General features: G+C 32.5%; 1 protein-coding gene across 1 annotated transcript in view; it reads right to left on the bottom strand.

The window, feature by feature from the left end:
• LOC150102409 (calpain-B-like) overlaps positions 1-21,681 on the bottom strand; it is a 913,019-nt gene that overhangs the window by 330,194 nt on the left and 561,144 nt on the right. Inside the window, exon 2 of the mRNA XM_090399770.1 lies at positions 20,696-20,872. Coding sequence (XP_090255896.1) covers positions 20,696-20,872 — 177 coding nt within the window. The remainder of the gene's footprint in view (positions 1-20,695; positions 20,873-21,681) is intronic.

Below are 21,681 nucleotides of genomic sequence, written 5' to 3'. Positions count from 1 at the left end.
TATTTATTATACAAATTTTCTTCTTATAATAAGCATTGCCAGATATTAGTTATGATTCCAAATATCAAATTTCAGCAATATCAAAACTCTATTGAGCTAGAGTAGAGAACATACACGCACTCGAAAGGTCAAAGAAGCTTACGTAATAAAAAGGCATTAGGGCGGTGGCATATTTGAATGAAGTTTGTTAAGCATCCCCGTTAATGTACTTCACAATATGTTAAATACAAAAAAAAAAAAAAAAAAACTGAATCTAATGTGTGGCCTGTGTATATATAATGTGTTAACGAGACTGCAAATACGGAGTTCTGATACTGCTGCATTTAAATATAGTTTGGTTGTTAAAATGTATCGTTTCAGTACAAATATACATTACGCAACCTTTATTCATAGGACCATTATAAATCATCACTTATTAACTGCAAACATTCTCGTACTCACCCATTTCTTGAATGTTTTCTGCGAAGTTAATGACTGCTTGAATTCACTCGAAAATTATTTATTTATTTTTTTTTGCTAGAAACATTTTGAAAGTACAGTATATTTTAATATAGCTATGTGATAACAATAGAAGAAAATAAATCAACGCAAAGTAAATATGCAAGCAAACGAAATACAAACAGACATAGGTTACAATGTTTAATTCGAAACTGCTCCTAAAATATTACGTACTTTACTGCAAGATTTTATTTTCTTACAATAAGTTAGAATCAATTATAACATCACGAACTACCATGAAAAAATACACTGTATATACAGTATATGAACACAATTCATATTAAAGTCTAGTCAGTTATGTGCATACCATCTGAAGCTTAACTACCGTAACGTTCATTCACGTTAGCAGACGAAATCCATATCGCTCGCTTTAATATATTCTGTGTCTTTTGGAGCAAAAGTGCACGCAGTTAAAATACGAAACCACACATTAAATTTATATTAAAATGCACAGTTTTGAAAGACGTAAAAATAATTCATTATATATATTTATGGACTACGCAAATACATATACTGTATAATTTGTAAAATCCACAAAATCTGTAATACAAAAGTGTTTAACCATTATTGAGTTTCATATTATTTTCACAGCCATGGAGATTGTGAGAAATAAGCAGTTATAGACTATTCCTAGATTAACACATTTGCATAATTATAAAGTAATAGAATGCCCGAATGTTTAGCTGTTTTATGATGCGTGGAAATATTCTTTGTGGGAGAAGAAAAGTCTGAAACATTTAAAAGTTTTTACTAAGATTTCCACGGAGAAGAACTATTTTTAGAAATCCTTAACACCCTGAGCGCATACAGTAAACACATCTTGAGAACATTAATCTTCCGTGTTTTCTCTGCAGAACATTCAGGCGGGAGCATTTCATGTTCAGAAAAATCGCGTCTGAACAAATACTACGTCTGCTAGAAAGTACCAGAATAAACTAACGAGGCAATATCTCCCTCCAGATGTTTTTTGATGAACCCAAAATCATCCTCACTTGCTGTCAAAACTAAGTAAAATAGAGTGATGAACTCGCAGCCTCATCTTTATTTTGGTAACTGCAAAGGTCTGTTACTTCAAAAGGCACTGTGGAAACGGAAGTATGAAAAAAAAAAGTTCTTTAATGAAATTATAATGGTGCCCATTTGATAGAGCGTAAAACGCACATTTTAAAACAGCAGGCGTACGAAAATAAGATTTTTAATGAAATGATAATGGAGCACATTTTTATAGGACAGAAAACATAATTTTAAACAGCAGAGATTGATTGTTAAACGAATGCAGTAAAACTTAGATAGAGTGGGGCTGAATATAACGAGATCACCTACGACAGTGATTTATCATCGGCTGCCTGCCTGCTCGAATCTGACAAGAATTACTTATAATGGCACTTCTAGCGTACACCTCGATATGATAACATGAATGCATCCTATATTTTCTTTTTATTATTAGAAAATAAAGGATATTATTCATATATGTATTTTTATTATATAATAAAATGTAAATGCATTCGATTTATCTTATGTATGCTTTCACTCCATCATAAAATGATGCAAAATTGTTATTTAGGTGTTAATTTTAAATACATCTAATTTATTTTCACATCACTTCTTTAGAATAAAAGAAATTGAAGTATAATTTTTCTTACGGAGGGTCCGATGGTAATCGACCGTGAGATGCGGTGATCACCTTCCATTACCCTTGGAAGGTAATGCTGAAGCCAATGAAGTTCTAACTGAGGCTCGGCTATTGCTGTTACCCTCCTGCCATGATCAGAGCTTTAATAGCTCAATAACACCCTATCCCTACACTGTCCTCTACAGATAACGGGGAAGATGAAAAGCATTCTTACTTCGCCGCTTTAAGCCAGTCCTCATAAGGATATAAGGATAAGGAATTTTTCTTACATATATCAGACGTTTCAATTCGAATTTTTATATTTTCTATATCTGTATTATATATTTTTCTATATATTTCCTATTTCTATTTCTATTATATATTATATTTCCTATTTCTGTTATATATTATATTTCCTATTTCTATTATATATTATATTATATAAAATAAAAATATAAATACATGAAAATGTATTTTAATAATAACAGAAACTTCTACTATTTTTACGCATATCTCAGATTTTAATTCGAATGTTTATATTTCGTCGGAGGGAAACTGTAAAATGTCAAAAATCCTTGACAAATTTTTATCATGGAGCTACAGTACAGTTAATTTCTTCATGGTAGGTGGTATGATATGTTTTCGGATTGAAAAGATGGTTTCAAATTCTAGCATGAACCATAGACCAGAGGAATTCTATGCGAGGTTGAGTTACGAGTCTCTAAAGAGGGTCGAAGGTCATGTACTTTTATCACTAGGTGAAAAGCGAGATAGAAAAATTAACCATCAACCCTATAGCATGCTAGAAGAGCCGAGAGAGTCTTGTGATAACAATGAATAGTGTATCTCACTTTGTCGCCATAAAATGTAAGATTTCACCAGAAATATTCATTTTTCACAGATTTCAATGGAATTGCACTATTTTTAAAACACGAAACCATCTGAGCCAATAATTTACAGTCTTATATAATTTACCATCTTATAATAGTGTCTACTGTAAGGTGGTCAATTATTTTATGAAGTTTGAATATTTTAATTTATATTTTAAAATCACTTCGTGAATTTTATTAAATATGATTTCTTCATGTACACGACACGAAGATTTTAATAAATTAAAAAAAAAAAACTTTTGTTGGCGACCATCAACTACCCACTAATATATAGATATTTCTTTCTTCCTTATATTATTTAATAATTTGGAGATTAAGGCTTTTTCACTTCGAAATTTCTCATACTATACAGTAATCACACACACACACACACACACACACACACACACACACACACACACACACACACGTTTAAACAAGTGAAAATAATACACATAAAAAATAAATTCACACAAAATGATTAAAATTTATAGATGAGTCATGAACTCTATATATTTTTAATATTAACAAAACAGCCAACGGTTATAAACTCCACTATATCATTAAAATTAAGATTGAGAAATAAGAATGACAACGTAAAAAAAAAACTCAGATTGTGCTTGATAATGCGCTCAGGTACGACATTTCCTAGAAACAACATTTAAATAAGGAAATAGTTGGAGCTAACTATGTAGGTTGAGGCAATCAGTCAGGGTTTGTAGTTCCCTGAGTGTAAAAAACTGGACATTTATGAGTTGTGATTTAAAAAAAAAAATTGGAGATAAAAAGCGCGCCTTGCATTGTTGGATACAATAAACCCCCTTAAGCGCAAAAGATAAGAAGCAAATTATAATTCAAAGAACACGATGCTAAGTAAAGTTTAATAGCCCCAACAAAAAATATTTATGCTATTACTGAAGAAATTCTGATTACGAATATTTTTGTTATAGCGTGGAAGACTAAGCCACAAACTATTGAATCTCCCACTGCACCTGGGGCACATTGGATACCGCACGTGATAATGACTAAAAGAAAATAAATGAATAAAACATTCTAAAAAAACCTGGCCATAATTTTAAGCAAATGTTGTTAAATAATAGAAGAAAGGAAATTTCGAAAAGTGTATAAAGGCTTACTTAAATAAATAACAAATTATATTAATGACGACAGAAATATTTAGAATATTTTTAATATTCTTATATCATCTACATCCTAATTATATAGTATTTTTTTTATTTGTTTGCAACATTTGATTTTGTTATTGAATTTACAAATCAGGAATATTAAATCAATAGAGTATACTCTTTTGTACCGATGTATTAACGGGGTGTTGCAATTAGAACTAATTCACTTCTCATATTTTCTATAAATATTATTAACCGAAGAAACGCAACACCAATTCCCTCAAACAAGCTCAACTGTTAGGTCTGATTGCAGAAATGAATTCAATTTCGCAATGAGTAGTTTACCTGTTCTTTGATTTGCCGTGTTTCATCCTTGAAAACGTTGTCTCACAGATGCGTATGCTCCCACATGATGAAGACAATTGTAGTGCGTGTGGAATAACATCTGAGAATTTATTCTTTAGATCAAGCTTACTATAAAATTCCATTATTGGTGGTTCACTGAATCTTGATTTCATTTGGGAACTGAAATGGTGGTTTATCAACTCCATGTGCACGTTTGCAGGTGTAGTCTCGATATCCACAACAAACGATGAAGAAACTAACCGAAAAAAAAAAAAAAACTTTCTTGACCAGAAATATTTCAGTATGAGGCAGTTCTTTGATGTTTAAATTTTATATCGTTCTATTAATAGCGTGGGTTTACTAAAGTCGGAAAGTAACTTTAATTCCGCGCTTTAAGTTGAGCCTCCTAGACAAACCTACGTTCTTATATACGATCATAAAAAAAAAAAAAGAGAGAGAGAGAGAAAGAGAGAAGGGGGAAAAAACTGGCACAGATTATTCTAGGAAATGATTGGATAAGAAATAGTTTGACTAAGGAAACTTAGTTTATAATTTCAGTAAAACAGGAATTCGCAAAACTATTCGGTAAGTAGGTGCGTCAAACTACTGTATTAATATTTTCACTAGATAGTGTATAAAGATCCATAAAACGGAAAGTTTAAATTCGTTTTGTTGTTGTTAACTCTTTGCCCTATTAGCAAAAAAATGCCAGTTCTCAATATCCTCAGACTGAATGGATGCTAAATCCAGGACTATATCATATAATTATAGATATCTATGATTACAGCCATAGATAATTACTGTATATATATAATTAGTTACGCCAATTCTCTCATCTGATCTTTGCGTTAATGTCAAGACCAAGTAACGTGGTTTCTTAAATATCTGATGCTGCTTATGATAGGGTGATTAATTATATCTGCATTGTGCTATGAGTTTGCAAATTGCGTGTGTTCTGGCCGATTTGCCTGCTTAGGACAAACCCACCACTTCCATATTAGATCGGAAAAATCGTCTTCAGTTTAAAGTCCACATTATAGTTGTTTGCGTTCTAGACAGGAGTTGAACTCAAGTATTTCAAAACAAAAGGTTTTCTCTATAGGTGAGAGATGCATAAAGTTAATTATAGTAGTCCTTATCATATCTATACATCAAGTTTCTCTAATGGCTCAATGGCTAGTTTCGGCCAAATAACCTACCACTGCGGAAATCTAATTAATGTGATGATGGGTCTATAGACACAAAGCTACTGTAGCTGTCGGCTGGGTGCAATCTTTGGACGGTTTATCTGTTTTCGGGATGAATAATCCTGCCATATCAATATAAGACTGGGTAACTAATTTTCAACTCGAAAACTATTCTAAAGGTTTTAGAGTCCAAGATGGGATTCGAGCTTAGGTTTTTCCAATCAAAATGGATCGTCGATACGCAAGAGATACGCAGGTTAATACACACACACTCTTCACGACTCAGAAGAAGTTGCAAAATCTACATGCATAAGTGATGTGTGGTCAAAAGTTTATATATGAGTTCAAGTCTGATTATTGGCCTTTAAAAGAAGGATCCTTATCAGATGGAGAGTTTCAAAAAAGAGAGTAAAATACAAAAAAAGAGGAGAGAAAGATCCTTCGGCTGATCAGTTTTTACTCTCTACACCCTTCCCTGTGCTTCTAAAATGGTCGTTTCACTTTTGACTTTAAAGGAAAAGTTCCAAAACAAAATACTGCAAATTTTAAATAGGAAAAAAAAAATGGAACCTAAAAACTGTTATTTGTGGAGCATATTTCTTCCATAACGAATTTTCTATTTTCGAACCTTTTTTTAAAGTTTTACTGAGTTAATACCAAGGGTCAATATATGCGTAGGACAGAAGTCTTTCCATGTAAAAGGAATACATCTTAAGACATCCCCATGAAAGTAACAGTTTTGGTATACATCACAAATGCTATAAAACAAACTGCTGTTATAATAATTATTATAATCATTGGATTCGTACAAAAGAACGATTTATTATCCATTGACTAAACAGCATGAAAACCTGCTTGATGCGATAATGCACCATTCTTTATAGATAAAAAAAGAAAGATCAGCAACTCCCAGATTTCACGTATACAAAACATTAAAGCGTTATATTTCTATCAATTAACTATATTGCATAGAATCATTAAGGTCTTTTAAATTTTTAATGTACTGTTATATTAATCTTTTAGTATATTGATATATCAATATGCCAAAAGCATACCATTGGTAATACAACAAAACCCTGATTTATCCATCTCTCTTTCTGTTAATATCTATTTATTCTTTTATATGCAAATTAAATAATTGTTTTAGTTACCAGCTACCTCTCGAAAACAAAGCGTCAATTTAAATATAAATCAAACATTTGTTGCTAAAAAAAAATCAGTGAATGATTTTTATCAAAAGGATGCAGCTACTTTTCATAACTAACATCAGCCTTCGCCAGATTTACCATTCAAGTGTTTACCATCTATCCATTTTGTTTTTCTCACCTCAGACTCGATTAGTATGCTCAAGCAAAACTACTTATCACAGAGTATATTGCCTATGGCGAAATCTGCTAGGAAATTTAATTCCGCACCAATTTCAATCTTTTTCTAAAAAAGTAAATAAAAGGAATTTAAAACCACACAGCAAGCACAGATACTTTGAAGAAAGAAATTACTTCCACGTACTTGTTGTGGCAGAGATGGTTACCCTTAGAGATAGATATAATATTTCGTTCTGGAACTACCAGAATCCTAAACAATAGTCGATAGGTGAGCCTTCTACATTTCGTTGGATTACTTTTTTCAAAGTAAAACTTTGTTTTATCCAGAAATCTACAAAGAGCCCTTTGGAAAGTACATTAAGCCTAGGCAGACAAAACGTGACTAAAGAAATATATTTTTTTTTGTAATTTCTTTCTTTCTTTTTTTAAGGGTTAGACAGACAAGTCTTAAACTTTCAGGCCGACGACAGACAGAGATTGGTCAAAAGAGTAACACAAGTGAACCATGAAGCTGCAATTTCATTACAGAATCATAAAGCTTCTACAATAATGACTTCGGCAACGCTGTGTGGGCAGATTGGACACCTGCCGGCCTCTGAGTGGGGGGTATCAATCACTCATGAAAAGATTGTTGACATTTTGTAAAGGCGGCATCACATCGGAAGCTTACTCGTTGCACCGCAATCGCAGTTCTTAATCCAATAAGACCTGTCTAAGGTGCATTGGAGAGACAAGTAAAATCACTTGTGACAGCGCAGGGATATCGACAGATAGAAAGAACGAAACTTCCATCCCACCCATTGTCGGTTTGTCTGTTCGAGTCTGCAGTGTACAATACCCTCCTCTGATCAAAGCTTCACTTGCAGTTCGATATTGCCGAGACAGAAGTAGTAAACAACTTGTCGTGTCTCAGTCACGTGCGGCTAAGGTGCTACTTCAATAATGTAGTGTCGAGAAAAAAAAGTGTAGGTAATGTTCTATTCTCTAGAGTACGGAAAGATAAAGAAATCACAGCTGGTGTGGCGGTGAAACTAAATTCATCCTGATCTAAACTACAAGAGAAGAGTTTATCTCTAGGGAGAACAGGCAAACAATATGGCAGATCCTTCTGTAGAAATATGAAAGATAGAATTATAGTTCAGATCTCAGATTCAACAAAAAATACTCCAGTGCCTATTTAAAAAATGTTAGGTAAATATTTGTAATGCGAACTCCAGCTAATGAATGTTCCTACACCATCTAAAATGCGAAAAAATATTCTAATGCATTTCTTTAACGATCATATACCATCATGATACATAAAGAGGAATATATCATAATTAATATAATAACAAAACGAAAATCAACCATATTTTTAAAAAAATACCTTTTAAAAAACACAAGATGGTAGTTGCATATTAGAAAAATATCCCTGTCCTCGCATAACGAAGACATAATGACAACAACAATAATAACATGACGCATTTCATATATTTATAGGTTAATATAACTCATAATAATCTAGTCCGCTTACCGATACGACTCGAACAAATGTAGGTAATAATTTTCTTATGGAGTGTCTTATCTGTAATATTGATACTCATGTTAAATATACACTAAGCATATTTACTAATTGATGATCGATTGGTTAATATAACCTCCGGCTAATAGGCTGCAGGTTCGAATCCCGCTGTGAGTATGGACGCTTTTGAGTGCGAGATATGAAAATACAAGATAAAAAAATTAAGAATTGGTCTCTATGCTCCCAGATTTTATATAAAAATGTTGAATCATATCACAGTGTGCAAAGAGAACTCGTTTTGTGAAGGAACTTAAAGGGGCGAAGCAAGAATGCTTTTCATCTTCCCCCTTATCTGCAGAGGACATAGGGATAAGGTGTTATTGAGCTATTAAAGCTCTGATCATAGCAGGAGGGTAACAGCAATAGCCGAGCCTCAGTTAGAACTTTATTGGCTACAGCATTGCCATCCATTACCCTCCAAGGGTATTAATTACCGCATCTCGCGGTCCACTTCGACCTCGATAAAATTAAATTTTTGGCCAAGTTTTTTATGAAAATGGATTAAAGAAACAAAGAGGTTTTAGTTGTATACAAGTAATTATGACGGTTTCGCGCAATAAAATGAAAAATTATGTCACATATTATGAAAAATGTTTAGAGTAATTTTATATTCTTAATTTTTTTTAGAGATTTCATAACGAATGTTATGGTCAGTGCCATGATGATGTCGTTGTATAAAACACTGATTTTGTTATAGTTCAAAAGTCGATGTATATTTTTTAACTTTACTTTTTTAATGTGTAGAGGAAATAACCGATCTCGATCTAAGAGGTGGTGCTGGATTTAGTTCCCTACATCATCCGATTATTAATAAATGCATTCAAGAACTTCGAAAAGCTTTTCTGCTATATTTTATATGTTTTCATTGCGTGTAATGATTACAAGTTATTAATTACATATCATATATGAATAAACTATGATTATTTTCGCTTATTGAGTAGTCTCATCTTTTCATAATTTCATATTAAAAGTCATATATGATCCATCCATACATACTGTATCTATATATTTATGAATCATCATCAAATAAATTTTGGTGGAAGACTGCTTACTGGAGACTCCGAAGTGGCTTAAAAGGTTGCACGTTTGGTTTCTACAGCAGTATTCTCGGATTTTCGAATTCTTGGTCCACCGACGGTACCGATATATAATAGGTTTACAACCTTTCATGAGTAGAACTGACGTAGAAATCCAGTTGAGAAAAAATTAATTATATTTTAAAAATATAATTTTTACAAATTATTACCCTTGAAGCGTATATAATTAAAATTCTTTAATCATAAACTATTCATTACAAAATAGGTTTATTTAGTGATATTTTTAATTTTGAGCTTAGGAAGGCTCGCTGCAGGAATGCGAGTAAAGGTTTGAGCAGTAGGGGATCGAACTAGAAACGTGATTCAGGAGGAGAAAACAAATCAGGAACCTGAATTAAGGACTGTAAATAGGAGCCTGTGATAGGAATGTGACCCAACAGTGGACTTATTCAAAGATTATTTTCAGACCAGCCCCCCCCCCCCCCGGTATATCACCATCCAACCGTTTACTTGACTTCTATATTTAAATTAACAAAGGTGATAAATGATTTGATAAACGAAATCTTTCGCTCTCTCTCTTTAATCCCATTCATGAAAAGTTGGAAACCTATACCATTTTAGTACCGGCAATTTGCTAAGGAGCTTATATAAACCTGAAAATCTGTTCCAAAGACTGAATATGGAACTTCAATTCATTTCAGAGCTTGCAATATTTACTGCTATAAATTTCTAAAAAATTCAAAAACGAACATTAGAATTACTGTCCCAAATCTTATTAGCATATTTTTGTGTGTTGAGGAGAGTTGTTTACAGTTTTTAATCTTTAAAATAACGGCATTAATGTCACAAGTTCTTTTCTGAAATTAATACTGTTAATGTCTTTTCGGAATCACAAAGATTGGCCCTTTCTACGAAAGGTTCCATGACTTATGGGCCGCTCAGTACAAGGTGATGCTCCGCCTAATTTTTCATTACGATCTTTCTTTTATTTGCATTATTATGCAAATACTCCGCCGAAAGTGACATCCCCAAGACCAGTCCTTGATAACGTTGCAAATATCTGTGAGGAAATACCGTTATTTATCAGTGATTACCAGTGAGTGATTTTTAATGATGTCGTTGCAATTTATTGTTGCCTTGAGATTTCATAATGAAAGATATTTTAATCTTTGCAATCAGTTTGGTGACGAATACAAAGATATCATCGCCAAAGTAGCAAAGTAATGCAGGACAAGACTTTCTTTGTATCGTAGAAATCCGAAAAAACTTTCTTTCGAATTTCTACGATATCAATTTAATCACTTTAAAAGTCATTAGCTTCTAATGACTTAAACTGATGTACTTGAGAATGTATTAATTTCAAATTATGTCTATTTCACTAGCTTAGTGTCCCTAATGTGATACCAAAAGTCTACATCTAAGAAGAGATAAAGAGACAATGAGATACCAAAATAGTAAACGATGCGGTGCTCAGATGAGTGAAGATATTATTATAAACGATGATAGAAAACATCTGGAAAATCCAATATTAGAACAAAGAAAATGTGAAATATAGAAGTGCATACGTACACGAATATCAGGAAAGAGAGGTTGATCATGAGGCTATTTTATTAAGTGATCAACGAACTGTATGAAAAATAGATGAATCATGGAAAATCTTCAGGATTCATACTATAGCGAAATTAAATACATAAATGCTTGTAATTAAGATTGTAGAAAATGATTTGAGCGCAACCTTCGCTGGCTGAAAAGATACGAGTAGTGAGAGTTTATGATACTCTTGAAGTGACACGCATTACCTAAAAGGAATGTTCAATTATTAAGAATTTAATGAGATTAAGATCTAAATTAACGTCAGTTCGGAGATATTTAGTAGTACTTAACCAGCTGATCTTCTAATTATCACCATACATGGTGATAATACATGGTCACCGACAAATACTAGTTATGCGTCTCATCCAAATAGAGTTAAGGATGAAATTTTCATTTTCAATGTTAATTTTAATTTAGAGATAATTTCTTGAAAACATTAAACATAAGCACTAAAATAATTAAAAAAATATTTTTTCTATTATATTTGTGTTGTTTATATTTTTCGCATCTCTTTGTTATAACTGCACTTGGGTAGCTGTTCCACCCTAGTAACGTTACGGCTTTCTTTCAATTTATATAATATTTTTTTGGATATTAAAAAACCCAATCCATAATCATCTGTGTATATTAAGATATCTAACCTTCTAATTTTCTTTGGATGTGACCAGTGGTGAGCTATGGTAATTTTAACAAAGGGCTCGCATCGTCGAGCAGAAAAAAAAAAAGAAAAAAAAAAAAAAAAACGTATTTCACATAAAAACTTTTATCAATTGATTGGCTACCAGAAGGGAGAAGGGTAAAGATAGTGCATGCGCTTATTCTATTTTCAAACTTGGGCGCATTCGTTATAGAGGAATTGAAACAATAATTCCAAATAATCTATACACTGCCCAATAGACTAATTTTTGTTAGGTTACTGTATGAGTTTGACACTTAATATATTTCAAAAAAATTTTTTTTCTCTTTTGAAAAAATAAAAACGTAGACAAGAAGCTCGCAAATTTGAGAAAAATTGGGAGCAAAGGGCTCGCGCGAGCCCCTTATAGCTCACCACTGGATGTAACGCTTCGGGTTAAAAATTTCCTCTCGTTTTTTAACACTTTTTTTTTCAGTTTTTTTTTTTAATATTTAATACTGGGACACAATATTGAATGAAAGCTTGAAAAATAAATCAATTTTTTATGCATTCTGATCGCAAAAATCAAAAACAAAAATATCAACATTGAATATGTTCCGAACCAACAAAACCCGAATTAGAATCTATTTGCACCACCATTGTTCTTCCGCCCAACAGTGACACTTGATATTTAAATTATATAGATTCGTATTCCACTCAACAGTGTTGCGCATGTTGATGTAAACCAGCATAGTGAAGAAAAATGTGGCAAAGCGTTCACAGGAGTTTCAAGAGCGTGTATTTTTGGAAAGTTGTCAGAGTTGGGAAGTCGTTGTGAGCTCCCCTGCCGGACGCATCTAGCTCCGTAACTAATAAAAATGGCTCTCTCGTGGATTAAGGATGTTCTGACTTACAACTCTCTAAAGAAACTTATAAATCCTTACTTAGCTACTTACTTGTCGGCTTCGCTCTCTCTCTCGAATCCCTAACCCTCCCCCCCGTCTTTTTTTCCCATCTTCTCTCTCCTGAGTGCTACGTGTATATCTTCTGTCTCTGAATTCGCTAGCACCGGATTTTATTGCATCGTAGTAAGGTGACTAAACAGACCATCTAACTTGCAGTAAAGCTCGTCCTACCACGGTGCTTTTCTCTGTCATGTCTCTGAGGTTTATTCACGTTTCCTGTTTATCATATGATAAACAGGAAATGAACACGTGACGTGACAACATGGAAAAGTTATTAAAGCATTACTTTCATATTTTAAAAGTATATTGCAAATGGTTAATGCTATATGGTCGTTGATCAAAAAGCGTCAACTTTTCTCATAGAAAGAACTAAACACACGAACGCTTGATATTTTAACTGCCTAGTTTGGTATATAAATACCTGTAAATATTAACATTGTAATTATCTTTAGGCGATATGTGAAGTTTATCCTGCTTATCAGAAGCCGGCAATGTCCTGAATAAGGTCCATATTTGTGTCCTGTGCGAAGGGATTCTGTTTGTCTCTATCCACGGTACAAAATGAGAGACTAGTTTACACACTTTCGTGGGCAGGATTAACATAATAATGTTCTTTTATAAGCATATGCATGGATCTTAAGAGCAGGGTGGCTAGTGCATATGCACTGCGGAACTGCAGCACCCCCAATTTTTCTCAATATATAAATATATTTATTAATTTATTTATATTTGCTTGTAATATTTAATTTATCATCAACAATCCTATACAATTCTCTTATTTTGTATAAAAAATAATAAAAATCTATCTTGAAGCACTTAGGAGGGCGAAGGACGCTAGCAGCATCCAGCAGTTCCACTGTTGTTTATATGCAGTTTGCGCAAGAAGTAGAGTGTTCATAGTGCTTATCGTGTTTACTCCGTCTCCTTTAAATATTTGGACCCGACATGCATAATTATTGTAAATTAATTGACTTGTTAAAATTTATAAACAGAAAATAACTTTGATTGTGTTCTTAGTGAAATCACTGTATAATTTCTCTTGCACATAAAATTCTCTTGACAATTCCTATGACTACATCAGTCTGAACGCTCCTTTTCAACATTAAGGAGAATACAAAAAAAAACATTTCTAAGGAGCACTATGAATCAGGATAGGTTAAATGCACTTGCGATGATTTCAACGGAGAAAAAATTCTTCAACAGTCACAAAAACATCAAGGAAAAAGTTATTGACCTTTTCGCTCGAAACAAAACAAGAAGAATATATTTTACTTTTAAGTAATTTTGAATTATACCAAACTGTATAATTTTATCGATAATAAACAATATTTTTTCATGTTTAATTTTTTTTAAATTCTTACCATAATTTTGATATTTTATCCAAACACATATACACTGTACTTACAGTGTGTATGTATATTTCGAAAGTTGCAGCACCCCCACGATTTCAAGCCACGAGCCGCCACTGCTTAAGAGTACACTATTAGATTATATTCTACGCTACTGTTCTAAATCTAAAAAGTTCTAAAAAGTTCTAAGTCTTAAAGGAAGAAAAAAATACTCATTTTCTTTGGATGTAACTAACATGCATATTACACTTTACAATCTTATGTGCGCCTTTCGCATCGAGCAACTGTCTGTTTCTTACTATATTCCCGATGTGGACTTGATATTTTGTTTAGCATACCATTCTCAGTATATTTCAGGCATTGGCACGTGACTATCTGCTTCTGTAGCCTTCCACTGTTACCCTTTCCCACGTTAAGATGCACTATCTCTGCTCATTATCATATGCTTAAACGCAGATACTGTTTTCTGGAAACAATCTGCCCCAATTTATAGTCGGATCCTATCCCTCGTCGTAAGTTGCGTGTTATTAGCGGGTTTCATTTAGAAAGAAGGAAATTTTCGCATATTTTGGGCAACAAGTTATATATGACACAAATAATACAAATTGAATTTTCTAGTAAGCTTGGAACACAGCAAAGAAGAACAAGAGAAAGTTCCAGAATTCAAAATATATTTTAAAAAATGACAGTCCTTTAAAGAAACTTTGAATACAATAGCCAGAGTATTATTCTCAAGCTGTTGAAAGATAGAGAGAGAAAAAGGCTTGACTATAGAATCTTCAGTATGATGATAGAACAAAAGAAGAACCAGAAAAAATGAAACTGACTACATAATGCTGAACAATAAAAAATGCGATGTAAGAAAGTTGGAGAAAAATGCCTGCAAAGAAAATCTGAAAAAAAAAAAAAAAAAAAAAAAAAAAAAAAAAAAAATTAGACAATACTATAATGACAAAGAAAGTGATGGAAAGATTAAAAAGGAAGGAATATAATGGAAGTAAACTGCATTAAAGATTGAAAAAAAAGAGGAAAATTGTTAATGGATACCTGGATATAACGGATAATTAATTACACTAATTTGTTTTCTTCAGAGGAACACAGGTATTTTGTCAGAAATACGAGACAGCGATTTAATTCACATCACTGTGACCCTATCAGAGGAACAAGTGACAGAGCAGTTAAAGTACTTTTTCGTTTACGTACGTTTATATTTCCTAAAATCCTCTAAACCAGTGGTCGGCAACCTTTTTAATATGAAAAGCGCAATACTGCTTGCGCCATGACGCCGCGTTGCCGACTCCTCCTGATTTAAATAATTAAACTTAAAATTACAATTGGCATGAATGGTTTTGAAATGTCTTTCTATATCATTACTTTCTATATCTATATTACTTTTTTTAGAAATAGCCACGCTATTATTGCATAATAAACAAATATATTTGCCATTATGATTGATAAAGCAAGGCACTCGCATGTGATCTGACACATACATGCTGATTGTTAACATGAATATTCTTTTTGCATTCATTTTTTATGCTATTTTATATTCATTCATATGCGACAAAAATATGCTGTAAAAGCGAGATAAATAAAATCATGTTAAAATTTGAAATCTCATTTTTCTTAAAGACAACTAATCATAGAATTTTTATGCCTGAAATGAGAGAAAAAACGCCTGTGTCATTTTATATTGCACTCTTCATATTAAAAAGGTTGCTGACCTCTGCAAGATGTGCTTTACATTTATGGAAAATACTAAGGAAAGTGGTCTGGAGTTTGCTCCACCTTTATTACCATATTGGCAAGACTTATGCTTGCATCTGCCGAAACTTTTAGTTTCTATATATTTGGCACAAAACTCTTGTAGTTTCTATATTCGGCTATGAAATAATATTGGATTCAATGTTCACTTAATTTGTACCATCATGCATTATATTTGCAGTGGTTTTTCTTTGTTTCCTTGCATTTTAGCAAATACTAGTAATGAATGTATCTCTCAGATATAATGCGAGCTCCAAGGCAATTTACAATAATTTCTCTGAGGGCGCACTAAAAATTCACTGCAGGCGCCATGTCGCCCTCTGCTCTAGATCCATATTTATAATTTTTATATATAAAAAGACGAATGCCGCAGGACTGTCCAAACCTTTTTTATGCCAGTTATTTGACTTTAAAAAAAAAAAAATCAAGTGTCTTTGACTATAGATTTTTTTACGCACTGAAGGAATCCTGCATAAATAAATAAATTAAATCCAAAAAGAAATAATTTCTTATGAACCCTTTACGGAATAATTTTACTGGAAACAAGCAGCAAGAATAAACATAAACGACTTTATGAAATGCAATTAACTGATTATATAACAATTTAAAAAAAGGCTTAAAAGAGACACGCATCCTTTCTTTAGTTCTTTAATATTCGTTGCGAAGGGATTTTTAGAATACAATTTTTTGACAAGGATCCAGACAGATTAAAAGTCGAACAGTTGACTAGGAAAATTAGAGGAATTAGTCAAACGTACAAAATGAAAAATAATAATAAAGAGGCTTAAGAATACGTATAAAGAAAAGTAACCACCAAGATGTTCTCTAAATAAACTGAAAAAAAAATTGTTTAATATTAATACAAATCAAGCTACCGAACAAGCCACATCCTTCAGGACATTTAGTGATACACGAATGTTGTTGGGGTAGAAAATTGAACCTAAAATCTCACAGCATTTGAATATTTTGTAATATTATATATCTGGTAACACTTTTCGATCCCCAAAGGGAATGGGCGAGATCGGTCAGCTTCAACTAACCCTTGCAAACTGAAGTGTAAGCCCATCTCCACCCTTAAATAATCTTAAATGATATCTTAAATAATAGCTGGCCCAAGACTGTCAATGATTTTAAGTGGAATCGGGGGTGGGGAGAGTATGGCAGACAACTGCAACCATATCGTGGTCCCAAGACTATATATTATTGTCTGAAATAGTGAGTTCGACATCGGATTTTTTTGGTTGTTTCCGGGATGAAAAATCCTACCTGCCAGTGACATATCGGCTAACTCGGGAACCGGTCGAAGGAAGGCTAGAAAATGTTCGTCTAGTCAACGACTACAATCGAACTTAGAACAGTCTTCTTTACAGGCGACCTTGCGCGAGCTAGGAATGCCAGTGCCATTTCCACAGGGGGGGGGGGGGCTATATTTTATAATATATGGCTTTGTAATTATTATTTTTATTAGGTTGATAAAATATTTCTTTTATAGAGTGGTATTTTACGGCTGTTTATTTATACTGTAATAGATTAAATCAGAGTTATTCAAATATTTGCAAACAGAAAATCCCCCCTCTCCCAAACTAGTTCTTTATGCAATGAATTTGTAAAATTGTTTCCGAACATTCTTAATGCTTGACAAGTAGAAAATAAACTATCGAATGAATATTGTATTATGCGTTTTCATTAGATTATAACCTAACAAATAAACGATAATATTATTTTTAATTTGATGGAAAGGAAGAAGGCAGACATTATATCTAATGAGAATTTCTCAGTGGAAATGATTCGGAGTGTAGTTTTTCTAAAGGATAATTGAAAGCACTTCACGGAATGTATGAATCATCATTTGTAGATTCCGCGTTCGCACATTACTGAAATACGATAATCAAATACAAAATATTGTGTTTGATTATTACCAGATTTCCTTGTTAAACTTTTATGATCACAGATCGTAAAATGAGTATGCAAACTGCTCCTAATGTTATTAACGAATTAAGTGTAAGATTTTCCACTTGGTACGATAGTTTTCAGTTGGAAAGCTAAAGAAAACAAGTTAGTATGAAATACATATACTTCAATGGCAGTGTTTCCATGCTAAGAACGGTTGGTTGGTTGGTTTTACATTGAGTTACTTTAAGTATCAACTAGACTTCAGCGATACCTTTCCTAACGGATAACTTTACTGTTTTAATCATAGAGTGGCTAATTCTTTTGTGAAAATGTCTAAAAGAATTAGCCACTGAATGTTAGCATTTTAGTATCAACATTACTTCCAAGCCTCCATGGAGTATAAAGACTCATAGCAGCTGGCTAAATATGTGCACATCACAATAACTATCTTTCCTTGCATGGAAGCATTCGCCACCCACTCTGGCAACGTATTTAGTTAATTTCTAAGATCTCGTCACCTATAGGACAGAAAGACACAATGGTTCTTTTACCACAATTGCACAAGTTAGATTAGCGCTGAATTTAGTACACATACGAAAAGCAAAATACAGTTTGTATTCTTATAAATAAACAGCAATAAAATTTAGGGAGCGGGTTTTTTTTTTTTTTCTAGCTACAGTAATAACTGATAAGAAATTATTAGATGCAGCGATAACTATTAATTTGTGCGGTAACAAGTAATACTATAATACTCGAAGTAGAAAACAGGAAACAAACTGGTTGATGCAAACTCATCAAGGATTGAAATGCTTCTCTTAGCAGCGAAACGCTCTTAAAAATCCTTAAACAGAAAAGCAATTGATTCTTTCAATGCCTGGGAATTGTCTCTCTTGAGTATAGCAGATACAAGGACTTAGTGAATTCAGCGAGTGTTGTTACATGCAAACTTGGGTTTGCTGCTGCATAACTGTTGCTTTAGTTAGTTTAGATAAAATTATGCTGTGGAACAACTGAATATCAGTGAAGCTTCAGCAATTGATGAAGTGACGTTAGTACTTTTGCCAATGTTGGGTGCTGACGCCGCGAAGGAAAAAAAAAAAGATTAATCTACCTTTCGACGTTTTAAACCAATGAAACCAAAATTTGTAAGTTTCTTCAACAGAAATTAAAGTTATACAAGATTTTCGTCTTCTAACTGGCAGCTATCATCAACACTAAAAACCCGACACAGTAAATTTCCCCTCTTTCTTTCACAATAACCTTCAGTTTCTTAGTATACTTCTGCTATTCCCAAGTCAGCAGTTGCACCCTTACTACCTAGATACTGATTGTGTAAATTAGCTCTTCTATTGAAAAACTCAAGCCAGCCAAAACTTGCTTTAAAAAGCTTTCACCGGAAATTCATTCATTCTGTTTATTTTTAAACCTTCAAGGAGCTTAGCTTTCTCTAAAATTGCACATAAAAGGAATTCGTCATTGGATTTGACCTTCAATCCAAACGCACAATCAGTTCTATTTTTTTTTTATATATATATATATATATATATATATACTTTCCCCACTTTACGTAAGTAAACCTCGTTCAAGGACGTTATTGCACTACTTATTTTTATTTCGTCATTATAGGAAGTTACAAAAGATTCAGTTAAATTCATTAAATTAATTAGAATCTCATGTGGTTAAATATGCCTAATTACACTCATTTCTGTTTAATTAACTTTTTTCTTAATAGGCAGAGGGCGCTAAAGACCATGTTGCTTAGCTAGCGTAATTTGCATTTTTGCATTTTATTATTTTGAAGAAACAATATTATTTCCAAAGGCCATTTTTTTAAACTACCTTACTTCGCTTTAAAATACGAATTTGTTTTTAAAACATAATTAAATATATTGTATTTAAATATCATAATTTGACAATGTTTTGTCAGTTTGCTATGAAATATGCAAAATTAATATAGGCAAAAGGCAGCAATTTGCACGTCATACAGCAGACTGAAAGACAGTGCGCATGACTGCATACGTAAGCATGCTTACGCCAATCATGGCTACTTTTCACCCGTAAATTTCGATTGTAGTTCAAAGATATAAAGATAAATTTCTTGTACAATGTAAGTCACAATAAGCGATTTACACTATAGAAAAAATGGCAAATAAAAATAAAGTATTCATTAGTTAATTAAATAGGATAAATGTAAACATTAAAAATTTTTTAAATAACGAGATACCTTTGAAGGCGATTAACATTATACAAATTATTAACATTACAACAACATTTTAATCCGTGCACTTTTTTTTCTGGGGGGAGGGAGGATCATAATTTAGTCTGCTCGTTTTATTTTAATATAAATATATTTACATGAAATTAATGATACTTTTTTTTCTTTCTTTTTTCTTCTCCTTCGGCGAACAGAATATTCTTTAAGGTATTTCAAATGACTCATTTTTATTTTATTTTATTTATTTTTTTTATAAATCAACTTCAGTCATTTATATTCATAGAAAAAAAATGAACAAATATCCCCCATCCGTATCTATGATGATGAACTTATTTGATTTTCTGTTTCTTGAAAGAAAAGGAAAAACGCGAAGTAATCGTTGAATCTATGAAGGGAAATTTTATTTTAAAACAGAATCTATTTCCATGTGGCATTGGATTAAGAATGTCTACGAGCATCTATGAGTCGATATAAATTATTCAGGAACATCCTCCAAGTCTCTGGAAATTAACTGCATACGTTTAAAAGAAAGAAAGAAGAAAAGCATTTACGAATAGCAATGATTCTGCAACTTACTGAATTTTCTATTTTGCCTCAAACTTTTTTAAGAAAAGCATACTCAATATTTGATTGCATCCATAATAAACTTCATTAACTTTATAGTACATGTAAAGCAGAACAGGATGAAATGGATCTTTATAGTGTAAAACTTTGATCGTATTATAGAAACAGGAAAACTACTTACATTAGGACGCTTCCATTCGAACGGTCGGGGAGGACTTCTACTGAAAAATATAGAGGCATCGTCGGCTGGAAAATCAGGATCTTCAAAAAGTTGGCCATTGTCTACGCAACGTTGTCTTAGTTTATGAAAGTCTTGAATTTGACCTCTAGGTCGAAAGCCAGAACCTCGCTCTCCAAACTAATTAATGAAAAAATTTACTGTTAGAACTACAAAGAAATTGCGAAACAAATAATTAAACATTAAATAATTAAAAAAACGTTAAAATTTATTCGATATAAAAATCAACGTTAACCAACTAATTAAAGCACAGCGCTTATCCATATTTTGTTCATTATTATGGTCAACATAATTTAATTTTGTTTACTCACAAGCTATGCATATCTTTCTCCGTAGATGGCGCTCGCATCAAAATGTACTAATCCAACAGAGACTTACCTGTTTCAACTTAATATTCATTTTAATAATAATAATTCATACTATTATAAAGCATTTCCCTGTGCGTCATCAAAAGCAAAGGAATGTAGCTGTTCTTAATTACAGTTCTGTGATTAATCGGATTCCGTGATGCAATATGATGTAAAATATTACAGTTCTTCCTACATTAATTCAGTTGAAGCAAGCAAATGCGGATAAGCACATTATATAGTTTTAATTATTAACATGGCAGTCCGTTGCTAATTATGTTTATATTTATATATCCACAGATATTAAATTGGCGATTGCTAATAACCAGTTTGAAAATTGTGTTTGCCTTTATACTTGGTAATTATCATGCATAAGCATTAGTATAGAAAAAAAGTAAGCGTGTAAAATTACGAATTGCTTATATTTATAAACAAGATAAAAATTAAGCTACAGATGCTGATAACTCTGTGTAATCTTATACTAATATCAGCAAAACTGTGAAATGGTTTCAATCAGTGAATGCATCAAAAATCATAGTGGCAAAAACCAAAACACTGAACTAATTTAGTTCAGTATAGTAA

The sequence above is a fragment of the Typopeltis vanoorti genome, chromosome 10 (assembly GCF_054136105.1).
Source record: "Typopeltis vanoorti isolate ZY-2024b chromosome 10, IOZ_Tvanoo_1.0, whole genome shotgun sequence".
NCBI lineage: Eukaryota > Metazoa > Arthropoda > Arachnida > Uropygi > Thelyphonidae > Typopeltis > Typopeltis vanoorti.
This window is presented reverse-complemented; position numbering and strand designations above follow the sequence as displayed.